The sequence below is a fragment of the Calonectris borealis genome, chromosome 12 (assembly GCF_964195595.1).
Source record: "Calonectris borealis chromosome 12, bCalBor7.hap1.2, whole genome shotgun sequence".
NCBI lineage: Eukaryota > Metazoa > Chordata > Aves > Procellariiformes > Procellariidae > Calonectris > Calonectris borealis.
In genome coordinates this window covers 21,771,035-21,791,047 of record NC_134323.1, presented here as the reverse complement: position 1 = coordinate 21,791,047, position 20,013 = coordinate 21,771,035, and the positions used below count along the sequence as shown (strand labels likewise).

Here is a 20,013-nt window from a genome sequence, read left to right as displayed (position 1 = left end):
GCTCTTAAAGGCGCCGTGCCTCCCTAGAGCGGTGCTGCACGTGGGGGCCGGAGGGGCGCTGCCCGGCTACGGGGCGTCAGACCCGTTCCGGGGGGGAACCTCCGACCTTGCCGGTGCCGCAGCGCCGGGTTCAGGGGCCCGGCTGGTGCCCCTGCAGGGCGGGGGGGCGGCTGCCTGGCCCTGGGCTGGTGCAGGGTGCAGGGGGCTGCAAGCTGGGGGACCCTGGGCGGGGGGGGAGTGGGGCAGGAGCAGCATCTGAAACCAGCAGCACCCTGGGCTGGTGGTCGCCCTTCTTATCTGCTCTCCCCAGCGCGCTTGGGGCCGCGGAGCTGCTTGTGTCCAGCCCTGCCCAGCTCCCAGCGAGAGCTCTGCGGTGGCCGTGGGGTCCCTCGAGGGACGCTGCCACTGCTGCCTTCCCCGACATCCGTAGTTCCGGGCAGGGGCCGGTGCTCCGGCTGGGAACAGCCATGGGAACAAGGGGCTCCAGAGGCACCCGCAGCACCCCCTGCCCCAGCATCCCCCTGCCCCGCGCCGCGGCCGCGTGCTAATGGCGCTGCCCGGACGTGGGAGAAGCTCGCTCGCCCATAAAACGCCTCGCCGGGCACTCAGGCCGTGCCCGCAGCACATTATGGGGTTCTCCAGCATCTCTCTTAAAGCCTGAGCGAGGCCGGCAAAGTGGAGCGGGGCCACTCAGGGCCGGATTCGGCTGCGTGAGGCAGGGCTCTGGGGTGCCGTTCCCTGTGCCCATTTACTTCCACAGCCTCTATTCCCAGCCCAGCTGCCGGCTGCGGTGCAGCGGGTGCTCGGGGCCGGGCTGGGAGCGAGATGCCGGCGTGGGTGCTGTGCACCACCCTTTCCTGGATCCATTCTGGGTGGGGGGATGCGGCCCAGGGCTTTTGCAGCGGTAATTTCTGTGCCCGGGTCTCACAGACATGGTGTTAATGCAGAGCCTCGTGGCTCACCGTCGGCAAGCGTTTTATTTATGCGAGTGAATCCCTCTGGGTCCCAGCCATGAGGATCAATGCAGCGGGGCAGAGGGGCTGAGTCCCTGCTCTGAGGATGCTCGGGGGCAGTTTGGGCGCCCACGGCCCATCCCGGCTCCCTCGAGGGGCTGTGCCCGGCAAAACTCATCTGGACACGCATGTCTGGGGGGGGGGGGCTGTGCCTGGCAAAACTCATCTGGACACGCATGTCTGGGGGCCCTCGGGCCCATCCTGCCCGTGGCTCAGGGGCTATGGTGTGGAAAGCGGTGTCCAGATGGCTGCGGCTTCTGTGGCACATCTGGGGTCCAGGCCTGGACGGGGGGAAAGCCCCGAGAGTGCTGGAGGGAGCCCAGGGAAGAGAGCGGAGCCCGCCGAGGTGGGGAGCGGGTCGGCAGCGTGCCAGCTGGATGCCAGTTTTAAGAGTGTTCGGAAAACAAATGCGGGGAAGCCAAAGAATGCGGAGAATTTCATGGGTCGATGCTTCCTGTTAGGGGCCGGCGGTTACCAGCACCGCCGGGGTGCTGCCCACTGCACCTCGCCGCCGGCTGTGCCCAGCACCTCCCCAGCCAGGGCTCAGCTCGGGCTGCGGCGCTGAGCGTGGCAGCCAGCTCCCCTCACCGGGTCACCCAACTCCATGGGTGCGTGGCCGTGCATCCGGCTCCCCAGGGTGTGCAGTGTGCACCCAGCTCCGGGGACATGGGACCGTGCACCCAGCTCCCGGGATATGGGACCGTGCACCCAGCTCCCGGGACATGGGACCGTGCACCCAGCTCCCGGGATATGGGATTGTGCACCCAGCTCCCGGGACATGGGATTGTGCACCCAGCTCCCGGGACATGGGACCGTGCACCCAGCTCCAGGGACATGGGACCGTGCACCCAGCTCCAGGGATATGGGACCGTGCACCCAGCTCCCGGGACATGGGACCGTGCACCCAGCTCCCGGGACATGGGACCGTGCACCCAGCTCCCGGGACACGGGTCCCCGCTCCCAGGGGTGCACGGCTGCTCCCGGGGGAGCATGCCCGAGCTCCCTGCTCCTGTGCAGCGCGTTGCTGCCGCGGCTGCAGGGCTCGGCGCCGGCATTCCCGAGCCCCGGGCCGCGCGGAGCACTGCGCCGCGCTTACCTCCGGCCTCTTTTTTTTTTTTTTTTTTTTAGGAAGCAAACAGGAAACACATCAGCTTTTTTTTTAAATTTTTTATATAGATGTATTTCGCCCCCCCTGCCGCAAATGCCCTTGCTGCCAGCGGCGGGGAACCGGAGGGGGGTGGGCTGCAGGGTCCGGGCTCGCCCCCTCCCCTCCCCGGCCGCCGGGAGCCGCCCCCGCTGCCGTCGGGGCTGAGACCGGCCAACTCGTAGCAGCGGTGGCAGGGCTGCAGTGCCGGCGGGCGGCGCTAGGCGGGGCGGGCCGGGCCGGGCCGGGCCGGGCCGTGCGGAGCCGGGCAGACCGGAGCCGTGCCGGGCCGAGCCGTGCCGGGCCAGCCCGCCGAGGGGGGCGGGCGGCGCCGCTTATAAAGGCGGCGGGAGCGGGGCGAGGGAAAGCGTGTCCGTTCGCTGCGCTCCGGGACCGGCCAGCGGGGCCTGCCCAGCCCCGGCGGGGCGGAACGGCTGGGCTCGGCGGGGCATGGGCCGGCCCGCCGCCGCCGCCTGAAGGGATGGAGCGGCGGGCGCTGTGCGCGGGGCTGTACTGGCTGCTGCTGCCGCTCGCCCTGCTCGCCGGTGAGTGCGGCCGCTCCGGGGGCGGGGGGGTTCTTTGGGGGGTGTTGGGGTGCGCTGTGTCCCCCACGCGTGAGCTGGGTCGCGGGGCTCCCCACCCTGGGAGGAGCCGCCGCCGGTCCCCGGGGGAGGCGGGGGGGTGGTGGGCCTCCCCCCAAAGCCCCACGGGGGACCACCCTGCACGGGTTCCCCAGCTCCATGCGGGACTTAGCCTACTCTGGGGAAACGCTGCAACTTCTCTGGGCCGGGTGTGGGGGCAGCGCTCCGGGTGTGCGTGTTGTTCCCCCCTCCCCGGGCACAGCACCCGCACCCCTGGCACCGGGCACCCAGGGACTGGTTGGGGCTGAAACCGTCCCGATTCGGACACCGCCGTGTCACCCCACTCACTCCTCTGCCTCTTGCAAGGTGGGGGGCAAAGGGGGTGCCGGGACAGCCCAGCTCCCGGTGATGCTCGGGGGGCAGTTGGGATGGGCAGTGCTCGGGGGGCAGCTGGCACCCATCCCGGCTCCATGTCTGGGTACTGTCCCGGTGCCGCGGCGGGGAGCGGGGCACCCACCTCGGCTGCAGCAGCCTCTGCAAAGCCGTAGCTCCCAAGCTGCTCCCAGCCCGCTTTAAGCAGCGCTGGCCTCTGAAGGCAGATGCACCACCCACCGAGGCAACCGGCTGGCTACCGGCCTGGAAAATACCCGTGTCCTGGGACGCGCAGAATAAGAATCGGCTCTTTGAACCCCGGCTGCTCGGGGAGCCTGTTCGGGGACTCTCCGTTTACCTTTACACAGACGCAAAGGAAAAACCTCTCCGTAAACAGGATTGTTCAACGGGCTTCTTGTGCCCGGGCACAGGCAGGGTCCGGCCACCGCCGCCAGTGGGCTCGTGCCGCCCATGCCGGGGGGTCTGCAGCCCGGGGAAGTGGTGGCATGACTTTTGGGGTAGCATCACCTGGAGAGGGGGACGTGCGCCTGACCGGAGCTGTATCCAGCCCCTGTCCCGGCTGCATTTTGGGGAGCTGGGCTGGGGTGCGTGGTGCTGGCCATGCCGCCGGCGCGGGGCGAGCCTCGCTGGCAGAGGAAGTCGGTGACTGTTGAAAAAGCTTCTCTTTATTTGCTCTGGTTTGCTCGAGGAGTGACTCAGTGCATCGCGCAGGATGTGAGGAGGTTAATTATAACCCTGCCTACGAACGGGGCTGGGAAGGGAAGGTGGCCGGGCGCCGCTTGCACAAGGCCTCCCCGGCCGGTGGGGTGGCAGCCGCCGCTCCGGGCCGCGGGAGCTGCCGGGCGCGTCCCATGGGTGCACGGGGCGACACGTGGCCTCTGGGCGCGGCCTCATGCATGGGGCCCTCATGCCCCAATTATTGCCAATTTGGCCCCAAATCGTGCCAGGCTTGCTTGCGCGCTTGCTCCGCTCCAGCATGGGATGTTGTGCCGGGGACCTGCCGTCTCCCGCGGCCGGTGGTGCCGGTGGCATTGGCATTCCCCCCCGGCGGGCTCATGGGTGTCTTGTTTAAATTCGGGGCCCTGCTTGGGTGGGGGCTGTCCTGGGAGAGCAGCTCCGTCCTGCTCCAGCTGCTTGTCAAAATAACCGTGGGGGTGACTCAGGGGGGTCCGGGGGACCCCGGGGCCTCACACCTGCACCGAGGGGGAAACTGAGGCACGGGGGGATGTGGCTCATCCTGCTGCACCTGGGGGGGGCGGGGAGGAAGAGCCCCAGAGCACGACCCGCCTGCAGCCCTTCCTTCCCCAGCAATTAGGCTCTTCCCAAACGTCCGGAGGATGTTTGCTCGCGGCTCCCGGCCAGCTCGGGGCGGGTGGCGGTGCGGGAGCTGGGCCCCATGGCACGGCTTGGGGCAGCCCCCCGCTTCCCACGGGCTGGCACGGGCACGGACCCCTACAGTGCGGCTCCCAGCCGTGCCGTGGGCCGAATCCCCAGCCGGCGCAGGGAGATGCCTCGGCTCTACCCTGCCTGGCGGGGATGCTGGGGTGCACGGAGCCGGCATGGGGGGCTGGCGTGCCTTCCCACCAGTGCACGTCCCATGCGTGGGGGGACCGGGCAGCTCTGTGCTGGGATCCCCGGGCTGGGTGATGGTTCTGGCTGTGCCGGCTCCCAGCTCCAGCGCGGCTCCATGGTCCTTGGGCAGAAGCAATGGGTGAGGGCAGCAGCCCCCCTCCCTGGGGCTGCGGTGCCCCCCAAACTGGGGGGGAGGCCTGACCCGGGGTGAGGTGAGGACATGGCCCCTCCTGGCTGAGCCCCCCTGCCTGGCCAGGAGGCGATGGGCTGCTAGGGGGTCCCTAGGGGGTCCCAGGAGGCGATGGGGTGCTGGGGAGGTCCTGGCCGGCCCTGGGTGCCGCAGGGGACCGGTGCCCAGCTGGGTGCTGGCGGGCATGTGGGCTGCAGCCAGCTGCCTCCTGCGGTCAGGTGCTTTTTATAAAATGAAGGGAAATAAAAAAGAGGAGGAAAAAAAAGAAAAAAATTAAAAAAAAAAAAAAGCCACCGCTGTCTCCAAGAGCAATAACTCCCGTTTCCTCCCCAGGCGCACAGGGGGATGGGAGGCGCAGGGCCAGCTGCCTGCAGCCTGCCCGGACACTGCCCAGGCCGGGGTGCCCGCCTCCCCGGGACTGAGCCTTTTGCAAAGCCCCCGCACGGTCCCATTGGGGTGGGTGACACTGGGGGGGCTCCCTGGGGGTGCAGCGGGTCCCCGCGCTGCCCCTCGGGGTTGCTGCAGGCTGGGCTTGCAGGGGCTTTATGGCTTCCGTTGGCAAAGCCCGGGCAGGGCCGGGTTTAACCCTTTGCCTCCTCTGCACCCCGGTCGTGGGAAATATTATGGCGGATCCGGGAATGTCCCCGTGCGATGGGAACGTGGGTCCTCGTGCGCAGGCGGGTGTGCAAGCAGGAGGCGTGCACGGGCATCCCGGTGCTGAGCCCGTGGCTCTGGGGACTCCGGGACGCCCCTTGGCACGGGCTGTCCCCGTCCTGGTGTAGGGACTGCAGCCCCGGGGCTGTGGGTGCCGGGGAAAGGGGTGTCCCCAGGCACTGGGGTGGCAGCGAGCACCCGTCCCCAAATCCACTGCCTTCCCTGTCCCGTTGCACGAGCTGTTGGGGTTTCCCAGGCTGGTGGCCGTGGCACCCGCTGGCACCCGGCCCCGTGCCCTCCCGGGGCAGCTCCCGCAGCATCCCCGGGGAGCGGGGCCGGCCGCTGCCTCGGCGCTGGCAGGAGCGGGATTAACTTTCCACAAAAACAGGATACGGCGGGTGAACCGGCGGGGCTGCTCCCTCTTTCCGGAAAGAGGAGCCGGGGCTGGGGCTGGGAACATGCCGGCGGGTCGCTGTGCCATCCCCGGGGCTCGCTGCTTCGGGGCTGACGGGATTTTGGGATGGGGAGAGCCTCTGCGGCCGGGGTTCGTTAGCCTGCCTCTGGTTTTGCAGCCAGTGGGTGCAGAGCACAGGGTCCTGGGTGCAAAGTGACACCCTGGGGACGCTGTCTGGGTCCCCCCGGCCCCGGGGACCCCAGTTGGGAGCTGTTAGCCAGGAGGCAGGACCTGGCTGCGGGCAAGCGGCTTGGTAGAGCTGCCCAGCTCCGGCAGCAGGTAACGGGCCTGTGTGAAAATAGCAGGGCAGGCAGGGAATTAAAGAGCTCTGCTAATTAATCCTGAGCGGCCGCAGGTCCCCGCAGAGCCAGCGGCTGCGCCGGTGCTGTCGGTGTACGGGGTGTGCACGGGCACAGGGCGGGGGGTGCTGCGGGGCCGGTGCGTGGGGCTCCCCTTTCCCCATGCAGTTGGGTATGGATCCGTCCCTGGGAGCCGGCTGGGCACGGGATGGTGCCCGGTTGGCAGGGAGGGGGCTGCACCAGACCCCAACCCCCTCCCGCAGCCGCCCTTCCCATGCTTCCCTGGCCGATTGCAGTGGGAGAGACCTCGGTGCCGGCTATCCCCGGCCACCCTCACCGCCGGGTCCCTGCCTTCCCCTGGGGTCCCCGATGACCCCCTTCCCCTCCCACGGGGAGATCTCAAGGGGAGATTAAGGGCCGGCGTGAAGGAAACCCGGCACATCTCGCCCAGCTCCCCGGCGCTGCGATTCATCTTCCTCCGGCACATTAACGTCGTTAATATTTCAAGTGCTGCTGGCTGCCAGTGCCGGCCGCGGTGGCGGTGAACTCCCCGGCAGCGTGGGAGCTGGACCGGCTGCTCCCGGGGTCGTGGGGCTGGGAAGGGGGGGCTTGGGGTGCAGATCCAGGATAACCTTGCTGGGAGCATGGGGGAGATGCTCAGTGTGGGCCAGATCCTGCCCCGTGTGTGCAGAGACCGCGGGGGCATCGTGGGTGATGGGTGCTGCTTGCACGGGGAGGGGGACGGTGGGTGCCACGGCGCTGCACCCACCCACCCCACCCCCCCCCCACCTGGCTCCTGGTGGGGACGATGGGGTGCAGGAGGGCGGGTTTCGCCGCGGGGCTGCTCTCCCCACCGCCACTCTCCCCACACGTCAAACTGGTTTTTCTCCCCATGCCGGCGCTTTCCCCGCTGTCAGCACGGCGGGGAACCGGTTTCCTCCGACTGTGCAGGACGGAGCACCCACACACCGCGGGCACAGCATGCCCCGGCCCTGCCGAGGAGGTGTGGGTGCAAAGCCGGGCACCGCGGGTGCTCCCAAAAGAGGCTGCGCCGTGCGGGGGGCTGCTCCCTGCCCAGCACACCGACAGCGTCTTTTTTTTTTTTCCCCTTTTTTATCCTCGAGCCCTTAAAAGCTGCGTGAAGCTGGCAAGCGCTGACCACCCTGCTGGGAGCTTTCCCGGTGATGCCTTGAGCCGGGGCGGAGCGGGAGCCTTTGGCCAGAGGGTCCCATGGGCGCTGGCTGGGCCCTGGGGTGCAGTGGGGTGCTCTGCATTTGCAGGCAGCGGCTGCCAACCCTTCTCGGTGCCACAGGTGACCCCGAGCCACTGCCACCGGGATGCCTGCTCTGTTCTGGCCCCTGCCCAGGAGTAATGGCCCCAGTCCCTGGGGGGCTGGTGCTTGGTGGCATAAAATACGTGGGTCACGTTGTTGCTCTGGGCACGGGTGGTCCCTGCAGCATGTGTGTGCCCCCCGCTACCCAGCAATGCCCGTGGGTCTCCCCACGGTGCCCACAATCCCCGTCCTCCCCACAGCTCTTGGGCAGACCCCAGCCCAGGCGATGCCAGCGGGGGCTCCGGCGCAGCCGGTCCCCTCCGTGCCACCAGCACCCACAGGGTGACCGCGGTTGGGACGGGGGGTCACACTGGGGCTGGTTCACCCAAAGGAACACTGCCCTGGCGCAGCGGTGGGGCGGGCAGCAGGGTTGGTGCTGGGATGGGGGGTGCTGGTGGCTGAGGGGGGGCTGGCTGGCTCCCACGTAAGCCGGAGCAGCGCTCGCCCCCGCGCCAGGAAGGCTCCTCTCGGCCCCGTCGCCGCTGGCGCGGGAAGGGGAATATTTGCTCCATGAGATCATGGCTTGCCGAAACGTAGCCAGCAACCCTCGTCGGCGTGCGGGGAGGTGACGCGTCCTGGGGTCACCGCAGAGAGGTGGCTGGCGGGACGGTGGTCCCGGTCCCCCCACCCTGGGCTCCCCGTGCCCCCCCCACCCATGCTGGGGGGCTGCCTGTGCTCCCCGGGGGAGGGAGGCAGCTGGGGACCCTGCTGCGGGGTCAGGGACCGGCTTTAGCCCCGACGGGTGCTGCGTGGGACGTGCCCTGGGCTGCCGGGTGCGGTCCTGGGTGCCTCCCCTCCCACCACCCCCACACCCTCCGAGGATCCCCTGGGGTGCCGGGCTGCTCACGGGGGGCTGCACCGGGACCCCCCGGCCGCGCTGTCCCTCGCCCCAGGATGCACCGTCCCATTGAAACCTCGTAAACACAGGAAGGGCCGTGCCGGGCTGGCGGTGCTGAGCACGTCCCCTGGCACCCGGCCTGCCCCCCCAGCCCCCCCAGCCCCATGGTGCCAGGGGCTGCCCTCTCGACCCCCACTGCCTCGCCCCCTTCCCAAGTGGGGTGCCAAGGGAGCGGGTCCCTGCCCTGGCCATGCGGAGCCGGGGTCCCCAACACTGGTTCCCTGTGGCTGTCCCCTGACCGGGCTGCCCCAGAGGGGTCCCCCCTACCCAGAGTGGGGTCCCCCCAGCCTGCTGGGGGGAGCGCAGGGACACGTCCCTCTGGTTTGCAGGGGAGGGGACAGAGGGGTGCCCTGGGACTGACTCTAGCAGGGGCACAGTTAAAAAGCGAAGCCGCCGCGCTGCACAGCCCCCCGTGACTCCCTTCCTCTCCGACTGGGCACTGATTTGGTGGGTGTCTCGCAGCGGCCGTGCCCATCACCGTGGCCTCATGGCTGGGCAGCCGCAGGGCTGCCCTGCGGCTGGTCCCAGCGCGCGCCGGTGCATGTGCCGGTGTCTGTCACCGCTCGCCTGGCGTGTGCATGCAGCTGATGGGAACGCTGCGTCCCCAGCCATGGTGGCAGCTGCCCTGGGATGTCCCCGCTGTGCGGTCCCCGCCGGCGGCAGCTCCGTGGGGTGCTGGCTCAGCCCCGCTCCCTGCCCAGCTCCTCCGACCGCTTCACGCCTGCAAACAAGCTGTAATTTAGGTCTAAAAATAAGCGAGGGGGGAGGTGGTGAGCTGGTGGCGCGCCCGGAGCAGGGCTGGGTGCAGGTGAGGGGCTGCGCCAGCCCCGGGGCGGCAGCGGGTGGGGGTCCCAGCTTGGCCACGGGGGTCCCAGCCCAGTCGCAGGATCCCTGCAAACCTTGGCACGGTCCTGCAGGAACGATGTGGAAATGCGGCAGATTTTGCTCATTGCTCTCATCCCCCTGTCACCCCACACGTCTGGGACCTCTGGTGTGTCCCCCTTGCCGTGCCACCCGTGGGGGTCACCGGGACTGACCCAGCCCCGGCTCCTGCCCGTGTCCCTCTCTTCCCACCGGCACCTCTGGGGGGCTTGAGCCCCTGCCCGGGACTGCCCCTCATTTTGGGGTGCCTCTCATTTTGGGGTGTCCCTCGCCTCCTGCTTGGGCGTCCCTCGCTGTGCAGGTCAGGGTGCCATCCTCGGGCATCCCTGGGGCGGGGGGGTGCAGCTGGGAGCCTGGTGGGGTGCAGCACCCTCCCCGTGCGGCATCCCCGGTGCTAACCCTGCCCGTACCTCTGCCCCCAGCCTGCCTCTTCCGCTTCAACGTCCTCTCCCTGGTGTACCTGCTCTTCCTGCTGCTCCTGCCCTGGTTCCCGGGGCCCGCCCCGCGCTCCGCTGGAGGTAAGGGGCTTCGCTGGGGCGCGGGGAGCGGGCAGGGCATGGCGGGCAGCAGGGTGGGCAGCACGCGGGGGCTGCCAGCCACTCTCCGGCAGCTACCTGCCCTCCTCCCCCTGCGGTTTCCCCCCAGCCGGGCAGTGTGGCTCCGCGTGGCAGCCTCGCTCTGTTAATTATAGCCCAGCGCGGCTATTAATAGGCCTCCAGCTACAAAATGGCCAGTTTTGAGCCCCAGCCTTATTAACCAGAAACCTCAGGGCCGGGCTGTGCCCGCCGGGTGGGCAGGGATGTACCACGAGCAGCCCCTCCACCCTGCCCGGGCACGTGGGCTACGTCCCCCATGGTGGGCATGCATGGGGGATGCAGGAGATGCGTCACCCATGGCGGGTGCATGGGACACGTCCCCCACGGTGGGTGTGCATGGGGGTGCAGGGGATGCGTCACCCATGGCGGGTGCATGGGACACGTCCCCCACAGTGGGTGTGCATGGGGGTGCAGGGGGTGCATCACCCATGGCGGGTGCATGGGACACGTCCCCCACAGTGGGTGTGCATGGGGGTGCAGGGGGTGCATCACCCATGGCGGGTGCATGGGACACGTCCCCCACGGTGGGCATGCATGGGGGGTGCAGGGGATGCGTCACCCATGGCGGGTGCATGGGACACGTCCCCCATGGTGGACGTGCATGGGAGGTGCAGGGGGTGCATCACCCATGGCGGGTGCATGGGACACGTCCCCCATGGTGGACATGCATGGGAGGTGCAGGGGTGCTCGTGGCCCTGCTGTCTCCCTGCCCTCTGTGCCAGGCTGAGCCATGCTGTAACGCAAGCCGGCAGCGCCTGGCACGGCCGCAGCTAAAAGCTCTGCCCTCTGAATATTTCATGGACTCGCACAGCCCCGGAGCCCGGGCACTGCCGAGAGCCTTCGCGCGGATTTACAGGAAAAAACAAGCGGACGGAGAGGTTTTGGCCCCAGGCCGCCCCCCGGCCAGCGCGCAGCTGCGGTGGGCTCACTGCCTGTCCCGTGGCCAGGAAAACGGGCGTGCGGCCCGGGGAGCCGGGTGGGGTGGGGGCTCGGCTGCAGCTGGTGGAAGGTCTGACGGGGCTCGTGGTGCGGGGGACCCCCCGGCGCCCACCCGCAGCCCCCCCGCCCAGGGCGTTCCACCAGGGATCAGGATGGGGATGGTGAGCTGCATCCCGATGCTGGTCCCGGTGCAGCAGGGCCGGGAAGCGCCCGGTGCCAGCGAGGTGGGAGGGTGGTCCCGGGGCCCTGGCTCCCTGCATTGCTCCGTGCCTCAGTTTCTCCAGTAATGCAGCAGAGAGGATGCTCTTAGGCTGTGCTGGGTGCACGGTGAGACGTGCAAGGTCCTGGTGGGACCATGTCCCTGCAGACCCCTGGCATCGCTGGGCACAGCCGCAGTGCACCCCTTCCCAGCTCTTCCCGAGGGTGCTGGGTCCCTGCTGGGGATGCTGGCACATCCCGGGGTCACCTTAGGTGATGGGTAATGGGGTGCCCGTGTCTCACAGGTCACACCGGCCGCCTCCTCAAAGCTCTGCTGGGGACCAGCATCCTCTTCCTCCTCGCCCACTTCATTTTCCAAATATGCCTGTACACGCTGCCCGTCCTGGACCAGCTGCTGGGGCCCAGCTGTGAGTACGGGGTGCCAGGGCAGCCTGCCATGGGTGTGCCCACACCTGCCCTCGCCCTCCTGCACCTCTGCTTTCCCAGGCTTCACCCCCTCCCCGCGGTGCCCCAGGGCTGGACCCCCAAGATGGTGACATGCGGGTGCCGGGATCCCATCCTTCTGGGTGCTGGGGGGCTGCTGAGGTTCTGCGGGGTCCCAGCACCGGGGGCATGCTGTGCCATGCCAGGGTGCCCGCTCGGTGGCCGCTGCACTGGGCACAGACCCCGTCCTGGGCCCCCATGGATGTGGGGTGTCCTCCCCATGGGGAAACCGCCTGCGCTGGGTGGGCTCGGAGCCTGCCCGCGCGGGGTCTGCCAAACTCAGCGCCTCCCTGCTTCCCTGCAGGCAGCACCTGGGAGGTCCTTGCCCGGCACATCGGGGTGACCAGGTAAGGGTACCCCGGCGGTGTGGGGCTGGGGGCTGGCAGTGGCAGGGGGGCACCCCCGAGCCCTCCCCTGCCCCGCTTTCCCCCCCCAGGCTGGACTTGAGCGACATCCCCAACTCGGTGCGTCTCGTGGCGCCCGACGTCGGCATCCTGCTGGTCTCGTCCCTCTGCCTGTGCCTGTGCCGCCGCCTCGTCCCCAGGGCCGGCGCTGCCGCCCGTGGCCGGAGACTGGAGTCCCTGGAGCCCCCTGAGCGGGTGAGAGCCCACCCCGGCGCCGCCGGCAGCATCCCGCCCGCCACGTCCCGCCAAGCCCCTGCCAGCCTCCCCGGGGCACGGCGGCCGGTCCCGTCCCCTCCCCAGGGAGGGCAGCCTGGGGCACGGGGGCTTGGCATGGGGACATCCCTGGTGGCCGGGGACCCGGGCTGGGGCAGTTTCGGCCGGCCGGCTGAGCGGGCAGCGGTGGCGGGCTGGGTCATCGTCACGGCACCTCGTCCGGGTCGGGGTGACTCAGCCGCGGAGGAGCGCCCGTGTTTGCTCCCGCGTTGCCATAGGGATCCCGGCAAACAGCCCGGCCCCACGGCACGGCTTGACGCGGGGCTGCCCACCGGCGGGGGAGCGCGGTGCCCGCACCCCCACACCAAAACCCCTGGGCTCAGGAAGGGCAGTGGGGCGGGCAGTCGGCATGTGGGCACCCAGCTTGAGCTGGGTGCAGGGTGCAGGGCTGGGTGCCGTGCCGTGCCATGCCAGCCCTGCCTGGCAGTGCCAGCGGGGCACCGGGACACTGTGCTTGTGGCACCGGCGTCACCCAGGCAGACACAACCCCAAGCCGATGGCACCCCCCAGCTCAGCAAACACCCCTCGGGGCTCAGCCCCGTTTTGGGGTGCTCCTCACTAGGTTGTCGTGGCGGGCGCTTGCTTGCCTGCCCGGCTCCGGCCGTGGCCGGGCTGTAACCGGAGTGCCGGCCGATGCGAATGCCTTTGCCGTGAGCGCCGGGCCAGCGCGGGAGGCAGCCTGGAAAAAAGCTCAGTGCTGCGAACCTGGGTGCCAGCGCCAAGAAAAACAGCCGCCTTTCGGAGGCGCTTTCCAAGCGGCTAATGAGATAAACACGGCCAGGTGCCGGGCTGCGCGCCCGCACAGCGCCGGGCAGGGCGCCCCGGCCCTCCACCCGTGCTCTCCCTCAAGTGGGGAAACTGAGGCACGGCCAGGAGCGGCCTGGAGCTGGTGGGCTGCCCAGGGTTGGGCCGCGGGGCTCACACCGCGCTCTCCTCGCCTGGCAGGGGGAAGAGCAGGACGTGGAGCGGCACGGCGGCACGGCCGACGCGGACACGCCGCTGAGCACCAGGCTGCGGGTGACGGCTCACTGGCTGCTCTGGGCGGCCGGGAAGGGCCTGGCCATCCTGCTGCTGGCCTTGGCTGGTGGGTGCGGGACACGGGGGGCCGGCGGTGAGCTGGGGGGGTCTCGGTGGCCATGCTGCTGGGGGGGGTGCTCGGTCCCAGGGGGGGGATGCTCGGTCCCAGGGGAGGGATGCTCGGTCCCGGGGGGGGATGCTCGGTCCCAGGGGAGGGATGCTCGGTCCCAGGGGGGGGATGCTCGGTCCCAGGGGAGGGATGCTCGGTCCAGGGGGAGGATGCTCGGTCCGGGGGGGGATGCTCGGCCCAGTGGGATGCTCGGCCGGGGGCTGCATGGCCGGAGGATGCTCGGCCGCGCACTGACCGCCCACGGGGCGCTACTCCCCAGGGATCACCCTGCCCTCCGCCTCCTCCAGCGTCTACTACCTGCTCTTCGTGGGGCTGTGCACGTGGTGGGCCTGCCACCTCCCCGCCAGCCGCCTGGCCTTCGACATCCTCTGCGTCCTCGTCGGCGTCTACGCTGGTGGCCACCTCCTCTGCCTCTATGCCTACCAGGCGCCCTTCGTCCAGGGGGTCTTCCCACCCCCCACCATCTGGGCACGGTGAGTCCCCAGGGAGGGAGCTGTGCCGTGGGTCCCCGTGCCACCCCAGCTGAGGGGCCAGCCCGGCACCCCGCTTGGCCCCCGTCCCACTGCCAGCTGCGGTGGGTCCGGGGAGAGCAGCCCAGGCTGCCTGGTGAAGCCGTGTGCCGAGCCAGCGCCGGGACGGGACCTTGGCTGGCAGTGGGGGTCCGGGCTCGGGTGGGTGATAACGCCACCCACTCCGTCCCCACAGGGTGTTCGGCTTCAAGGACATCGTCCTGTACCGCAACTGCTCCCAGCCCAACGCCCTGGTGCTCAACACCGACCACCCCTGGCCCGTCTACGCCAACCCCGGCATCCTGCTCCTGCTCTACTACACCGTGGCCACCCTGGTGAAGCTGCGCCGGCTGGACGCCAGGGTGAGGGGCTGCAGGGCCGAGCCGGACCCCGTGCCGATGCCCGGCGCGCTCTGCTGCTCTGACCGCCCCAGCCCTGGCACCCGCGGTGCCCGGTGGAGGGGAGGTGGGGGACAGTGGCGGGGGGTGCCTCGGCATGGGGACGGGGCATGATCCTGCTCCCCCGGCGGCTGCAGTGGGGTGCCCTGAGCTGGCTCCTGCCCCTCGCAGAGAACCGCGGCGCCGGCACAGCCGCCGGCGAGGTGCCCGGAGAGGGAGCTGGTGGAGCTGGAGAGCTGGCCCAAGGACACTGATGGTGTGGCTGAGGACACCAAGGTAGGTTTGGGGAGGCTGTGCCCCCCAAGTGATGCCTGAGCTGGGGGGGAATAGGTGCGGGGTGCTGTGGGGTGCCAGGGTGGGCTCTGAGCCCTCTCTGCCCCCCCAGCCCATGCTGTCCCCCAGCACCGGGAAGCCAGGCAGCGGCGCCGAGAACTGCACCGTCCACGTCATGGGCAACTCGCCGCAGCCGGGTAAGCCCGTCCCCGCTGCCTCCCCCTCCCCAAGCCCTGCCGGTGGCCCGGGGGGGCGGCTCACAGTCCCCCTCCCCGTGGCCAGGCAGGAGGCGTCCGGCGGAGCGACTGCCCCTGCACGCCCTGGGCCACGTCGTGATGAAGCAGAGCTACGTCTGCGCCCTCATCGCCATGATGGTAAGGGGCTGGGGGGGGGGCACGGACATGGGGGGCACCTCCTGGGCTGAGCCCGGGCGAGCGGCCGCATCCTGCCTGCCCGCAGGTGTGGAGCATCACCTACCACAGCTGGCTGACCTTCGTGCTGCTGCTCTGGGCCTGCCTCATCTGGACGGTACGGAGCCGGCATCACTTCGCCATGCTCTGCTCGCCCTTCCTCCTCCTCTACGGCATCGCCCTCTGCAGCCTGCAGTACGTCTGGGGCATGGATCTGGCCCCCGAGCTGCCCACCCGCGTCGGCTTCATGAGCCTCGAGCAGCTGGGGCTGGTGCACCCCAAATATCCCTGCTTGGACCTGGGGGCCAAGGTAAGCCCGGTGTCCCCGTCCCTGTCCCCGCTGGCACCCAGCTGTCCCCGCTCACCGCCTGTCCCCGCAGCTCCTGCTCACCCTCACCTTCTGGCTGCTGCTGCGGCAGTTCGTTAAGGAGAAGCTGCTAACGAGGAGGTGCCCGGCCACCCCGCTGCTGGAGGTGACCGTCTCAGACTCGGGTGAGGGCTCCCGGCGTCACCCACCCAGAGGGACCCTGCGCTGGGCTGAGCACCCCCGGGGTGCAAGTGCCCGGCAGCAGGCAGCTGCCGGGGAGGGGGGGACAGGCGTGCCCCCCGCCCGGCTGCCTGCAGCCCCCTGCCTGCCTCGCAGAGCCCAGCCGGCAGCGGGACGTGCTGAAGGCGCTGGGGGTTCTGGTGCGGGATTTCTACGCCAAATACTGGATCTGCGTCTGCGCCGGCATGTTCATCGTGGTGAGCTTCGCCGGGCGCCTCGTCGTCTACAAGATCGTCTACATGTTCCTCTTCCTCCTCTGCCTCACCCTCTTCCAGGTAGGGGGGCCGGGGCCCCCTCCCTGTCCCCACCTCCGTCCCCGGCGTGGCCCCGCTGACGTCCCCGTCCCCCCAGGTGTACTACAGCCTGTGGCGCAAGGTGCTGAAGGGCTTCTGGTGGCTGGTGGTGGCGTACACCATGCTGGTGCTCATCGCCGTCTACACCTTCCAGTTCGAGGACTTCCCCATGTACTGGAGGAACCTGACGGGCCTCACTGATGAGCAGTGAGTGTCCCCGACCCACCACCGGGTCCCTGCCGCCGCCAGCCCTGTGGTGGCCCCAGGGCATGGCCAAGGGATGCATTGCACATGGGGAAACTGAGGCACGGGGGGAGTTGCGGTTGAACCCCGCTCTGCTGGCTTGAAGCCCATGCAGGGTGGGCTGGATGCGGCCCCGCACTGACCCTCCCCTCCCTGCCCAGGCTGGGCGACCTGGGCCTGGAGCAGTTCAGCGTCTCCGAGCTCTTCTCCAGCACCCTCATCCCGGGCTTCTTCCTCCTGGCCTGCATCCTCCAGCTCCATTACTTCCACCGTCCGTTCATGCACATCACTGACCTGGAGCACATCCCTGCTGCCACCCCGCCACCCTGCCACATCCCCAGGTAGGGCCCCGCGCCGGGATGACCCCCCGGCACCCCGAGCCCCCCATCCCCGCGCTGAGCCCTCCTCCCCGCAGGTCTGAGGAGCTGCACGGGAGCCGGCTGCTGCGGGATGCGGCCGCTGCCGAGAGCGCCGGGATGGGCGACTCCGACACCGCATCACAGGGTACCAGGCAGGGACGGTGGGGACGGGATGCTGGGAAGGGGCTGGGAGGGGACTGGGATGCATTGGGGTGTCCTTCAAGCCAGGATGCGGTTAGGGGGATGCAGGGATGGATTGGGGCATCCTCCAAGCCAGGAAGGAGCCCGGAGGGTAGAGGGATGGATTGGGGTGTCCTCTGAGCCTGGGAGGGTATGGGGATGGATTGGGGGGTCCTCTGAGCCTGGGAGGGTATGGGGATGGATTGGGGGGTCCTCTGAGCCTGGGAGGGTATGGGGATGGATTGGGGGGTCCTCTGAGCCTGGGAGGGTATGGGGATGGATTGGGGGGTCCTCTGAGCCTGGGAGGGTATGGGGATGGATTGGGGGGTCCTCTGAGCCTGGGAGGGTATGGGGGTGGATTGGGGGGTCCTCTGAGCCTGGGAGGGTATGGGGATGGATTGGGGTGTCCTCTGAGCCTGGGAGGGGCTGGGGATGGATTGGGGTGTCCTCTGAGCCTGGGAGGGTATGGGGACGGATTGGGGTGTCCTCTGAGCCTGGGAGGGACTGGGGATGGATTGGGGGGTCCTCTGAGCCTGGGAGGGACTGGGGATGGATTGGGGGGTCCTCTGAGCCTGGGAGGGTATGGGGATGGATTGGGGGGTCCTCTGAGCCTGGGAGGGGCTGGGGATGGATTGGGGGGTCCTCTGAGCCTGGGAGGGGCTGGGGATGGACTGGGGAGTCCTCTGAGCCTGGGAGGGGCTGGGGATGGATTGGGGGGTCCTCTGAGCCTGGGAGGGGCTGGGGATGGATTGGGGGGTCCTCTGAGCCTGGGAGGGGCTGGGGATGGATTGGGGTGTCCTCTGAGCCTGGGAGGGTATGGGGATGGATTGGGGTGTCCTCTGAGCCTGGGAGGGTATGGGGATGGATTGGGGGGTCCTCTGAGCCTGGGAGGGGCTGGGAGGCTACGGAGATGGACTGGGGTGTGGGAGGGTATGGGAATGGGCTAGGGCATCCCCCAAGCCAGGAAGGGGCTGGAGGAGTGGATCGGGGCGCCCTCCAAGCACGGGAGGGTACAGGGATGGATTTAGGTGTCCTCCAAGCCAGAGTGGCTGCGGGGGTGTCGTGACCGGTCCGTGTCCCCGCAGTGCCCACCAAGTGGGGACTGGTGCTGGAGCGCCTGATCGTGCTGGGCTGGACCTTCTCGGACATGCTGACCCGCGGGCAGGTCTTCATGGGGCGCCTGCTGGAGCTCCACGTCCTCAAGCTGGTGGCTCTCTACACCGTCTGGGTGGCTCTGCAGGAGGTACCAGAGTCAGGACCCCGGGGTGGGGGGGCTCGGCCGGGCACCATGGGGTGCTGACGCGGTTGCTGCCCCAGGTATCGCTGATGAACTTCTTGCTGGTGCTGCTGTGGGCCTTCGCCATGCCCTACTGCCGCTTCCGCCACATGGCCTCCTGCCTCTCCACCGTCTGGACCTGCATCATCATCGTCTGCAAGATGCTCTACCAGCTCAAGATCGTCGACCCCCGCGAGTACTCCAGCAACTGCACCCAGGTGCCCGGGCGGCCGTGCCGGGGGGATGCCCGGTTCTTGGGGTGCTTGTGGTGGCATGGGGGGGGTCCCTGGAGGTGGGGTCTGGTGGCAGGGGTGAGGGGTGCTGACGCCCAGTGGTGCTCCCCTTTGCAGCCCCAGCTCAACAGCACCAACCTGAGCCCGGAGGAGCTGGGCAACTCCACGCTGTACCGCGGCCCCGTGGACCCCGCCAACTGGTTCGGCATCCGCAAGGGCTACCCCAACCTGGGCTACATCCAGGTGGGCACGGGGACCGTGGGGACCACGTGGGGGGATGCTCAGCGACGTGCCGTGGTCCTGAGCACCCCCTCGCCCTCCCCCCAGAACCACCTCCTGGTGCTGCTGCTGCTGGTGTTCGAGGCGGTGGTGTACCGGCGCCAGGAGTATTACCGCAAGCAGCACCAACTGGTGGTCCCCGCCACCGAGACCATCTTCGAGGACGTCTCCCGCGAGCACCTCGACCACGGCCTCGGCAGCTGCGCCAAATACTTCCTCAACTACTTCTACTACAAGTTTGGCTTGGAGGTGGGGAGCGGGTGCCACGGCGCGGGGGGGGTCCCGCCGCTCACAGCACCCCAGGGCTGAGCCTCTGCATCGCCCCCCCCTCCCACCCCAGATCTGCTTCCTGATGACGGTGAACGTGATCGGGCAGCGGATGAACTTCATGGTGATCCTGCACGGCTGCTGGCTGGTCGTCATCCTGACGCGGCGCCGGCGAGCGGCCATCGCCCGCCTCTGGCCCAAGTACTGCCTCTTCCTCGTCATCTTCCTCCTCTACCAGTACCTGCTGTGCATGGGCATGCCGCCCGCCCTCTGCGTGGGTAAGGGGCTGGGGGGCGTGGGGGACACCCCTCCTTTGCAGGGGTCAGGGAGGTGGAGGTCTGTGCGTCGGTAAGGGGCTGGGGGGCCGGCATCGAGCGTGCCCACCGCCCCCCAGACTATCCGTGGCGCTGGAGCCAGGCCCGCCCCATCAACTCGGCGCTCATCAAGTGGCTCTACCTGCCCGACTTCTTTGCGGCCCCCAAATCCACCAACCTCATCAGTGAGTACCCCCCAACCCTGGCAGCCCCCTGCCCACAGGGTGCCCCAGCCCCTGGAAGCCCCCTGCCCATGGGGTGCCCTGTCCCCCCACTCCAGCCCCTAGCAGCCCCCTGCCCACGGGGTGCCCTGTCCCCCCACTCCAGCCCCTGGCACACCCCTCTCCATGAGGTGCCCCAGCCCCTGGCAGCCCCCTGCCCATGGGGTGCCCTGTCCCCCCACTCCAGCCCCTGACACCCCCTCTGCCCACGGGATGCCCCAGCCCCTAGCAGCCCCCTGCCCATGGGGTGCCCTGTCCCCCCGACCCCAGCTCCTGGCAGCCCCCTGCCCATGGGGTGCCCTGTCCCCCCCACCCCAGCCCCTGGCAGCCCCCTGCCCACAGGGTGCCCTGTCCCCCCACCCCAGCCCCTGACACCCCCCCTGCCCACGGGGTGCCCCAGCCCCAGCCATGGGGGTCCCATCCTGCCCCCCAGGAGGGTGAGCAGAGGGGAGGTGGGAGGGCAGCCAGGAGGAGTGGGAGGAGCTAAAAGAGCCACACCCCCTCGGGGGTGGAGCTTGGCATGTGCCCACCCCCTTTTGAGAGGAGGAGCTGGGGAAGAGCCCTTCCCCCCTTTGGGAGGGGCTTGTTGAAGTCCCACCCCCTTTTGGGAGAAGGAGGGGCCTGGGGAGAGCCACGCCCCTGGGAGGAGCTTGAGGAAAGCCACACCTCCCAGAGGAGGAGTCTGGGGAGAACCACACCCCTTGGGGGAGAGCTTAATGAAACCCACATCCCAGGGG

General features: G+C 69.4%; 1 protein-coding gene across 1 annotated transcript in view; it reads left to right on the top strand.

The window, feature by feature from the left end:
* The first annotated feature begins 1,905 nt into the window (after positions 1 to 1,905).
* PIEZO1 (piezo type mechanosensitive ion channel component 1 (Er blood group)) overlaps positions 1,906 to 20,013 on the top strand; it is a 27,262-nt gene continuing 9,154 nt past the window's right edge. Inside the window, exons 1-23 of the mRNA XM_075161596.1 lie at positions 1,906 to 2,702; positions 9,836 to 9,931; positions 11,452 to 11,574; positions 11,955 to 11,997; positions 12,087 to 12,249; positions 13,273 to 13,411; positions 13,734 to 13,947; positions 14,180 to 14,345; positions 14,553 to 14,657; positions 14,767 to 14,851; positions 14,937 to 15,028; positions 15,114 to 15,374; positions 15,445 to 15,556; positions 15,708 to 15,886; positions 15,963 to 16,111; positions 16,309 to 16,488; positions 16,563 to 16,651; positions 17,772 to 17,929; positions 18,004 to 18,180; positions 18,313 to 18,438; positions 18,523 to 18,723; positions 18,815 to 19,019; positions 19,136 to 19,240. Coding sequence (XP_075017697.1) covers positions 2,639 to 2,702; positions 9,836 to 9,931; positions 11,452 to 11,574; positions 11,955 to 11,997; positions 12,087 to 12,249; positions 13,273 to 13,411; positions 13,734 to 13,947; positions 14,180 to 14,345; positions 14,553 to 14,657; positions 14,767 to 14,851; positions 14,937 to 15,028; positions 15,114 to 15,374; positions 15,445 to 15,556; positions 15,708 to 15,886; positions 15,963 to 16,111; positions 16,309 to 16,488; positions 16,563 to 16,651; positions 17,772 to 17,929; positions 18,004 to 18,180; positions 18,313 to 18,438; positions 18,523 to 18,723; positions 18,815 to 19,019; positions 19,136 to 19,240 — 3,232 coding nt within the window. The 5' untranslated portion in view covers positions 1,906 to 2,638. The remainder of the gene's footprint in view (positions 2,703 to 9,835; positions 9,932 to 11,451; positions 11,575 to 11,954; positions 11,998 to 12,086; positions 12,250 to 13,272; positions 13,412 to 13,733; positions 13,948 to 14,179; positions 14,346 to 14,552; positions 14,658 to 14,766; positions 14,852 to 14,936; positions 15,029 to 15,113; positions 15,375 to 15,444; positions 15,557 to 15,707; positions 15,887 to 15,962; positions 16,112 to 16,308; positions 16,489 to 16,562; positions 16,652 to 17,771; positions 17,930 to 18,003; positions 18,181 to 18,312; positions 18,439 to 18,522; positions 18,724 to 18,814; positions 19,020 to 19,135; positions 19,241 to 20,013) is intronic.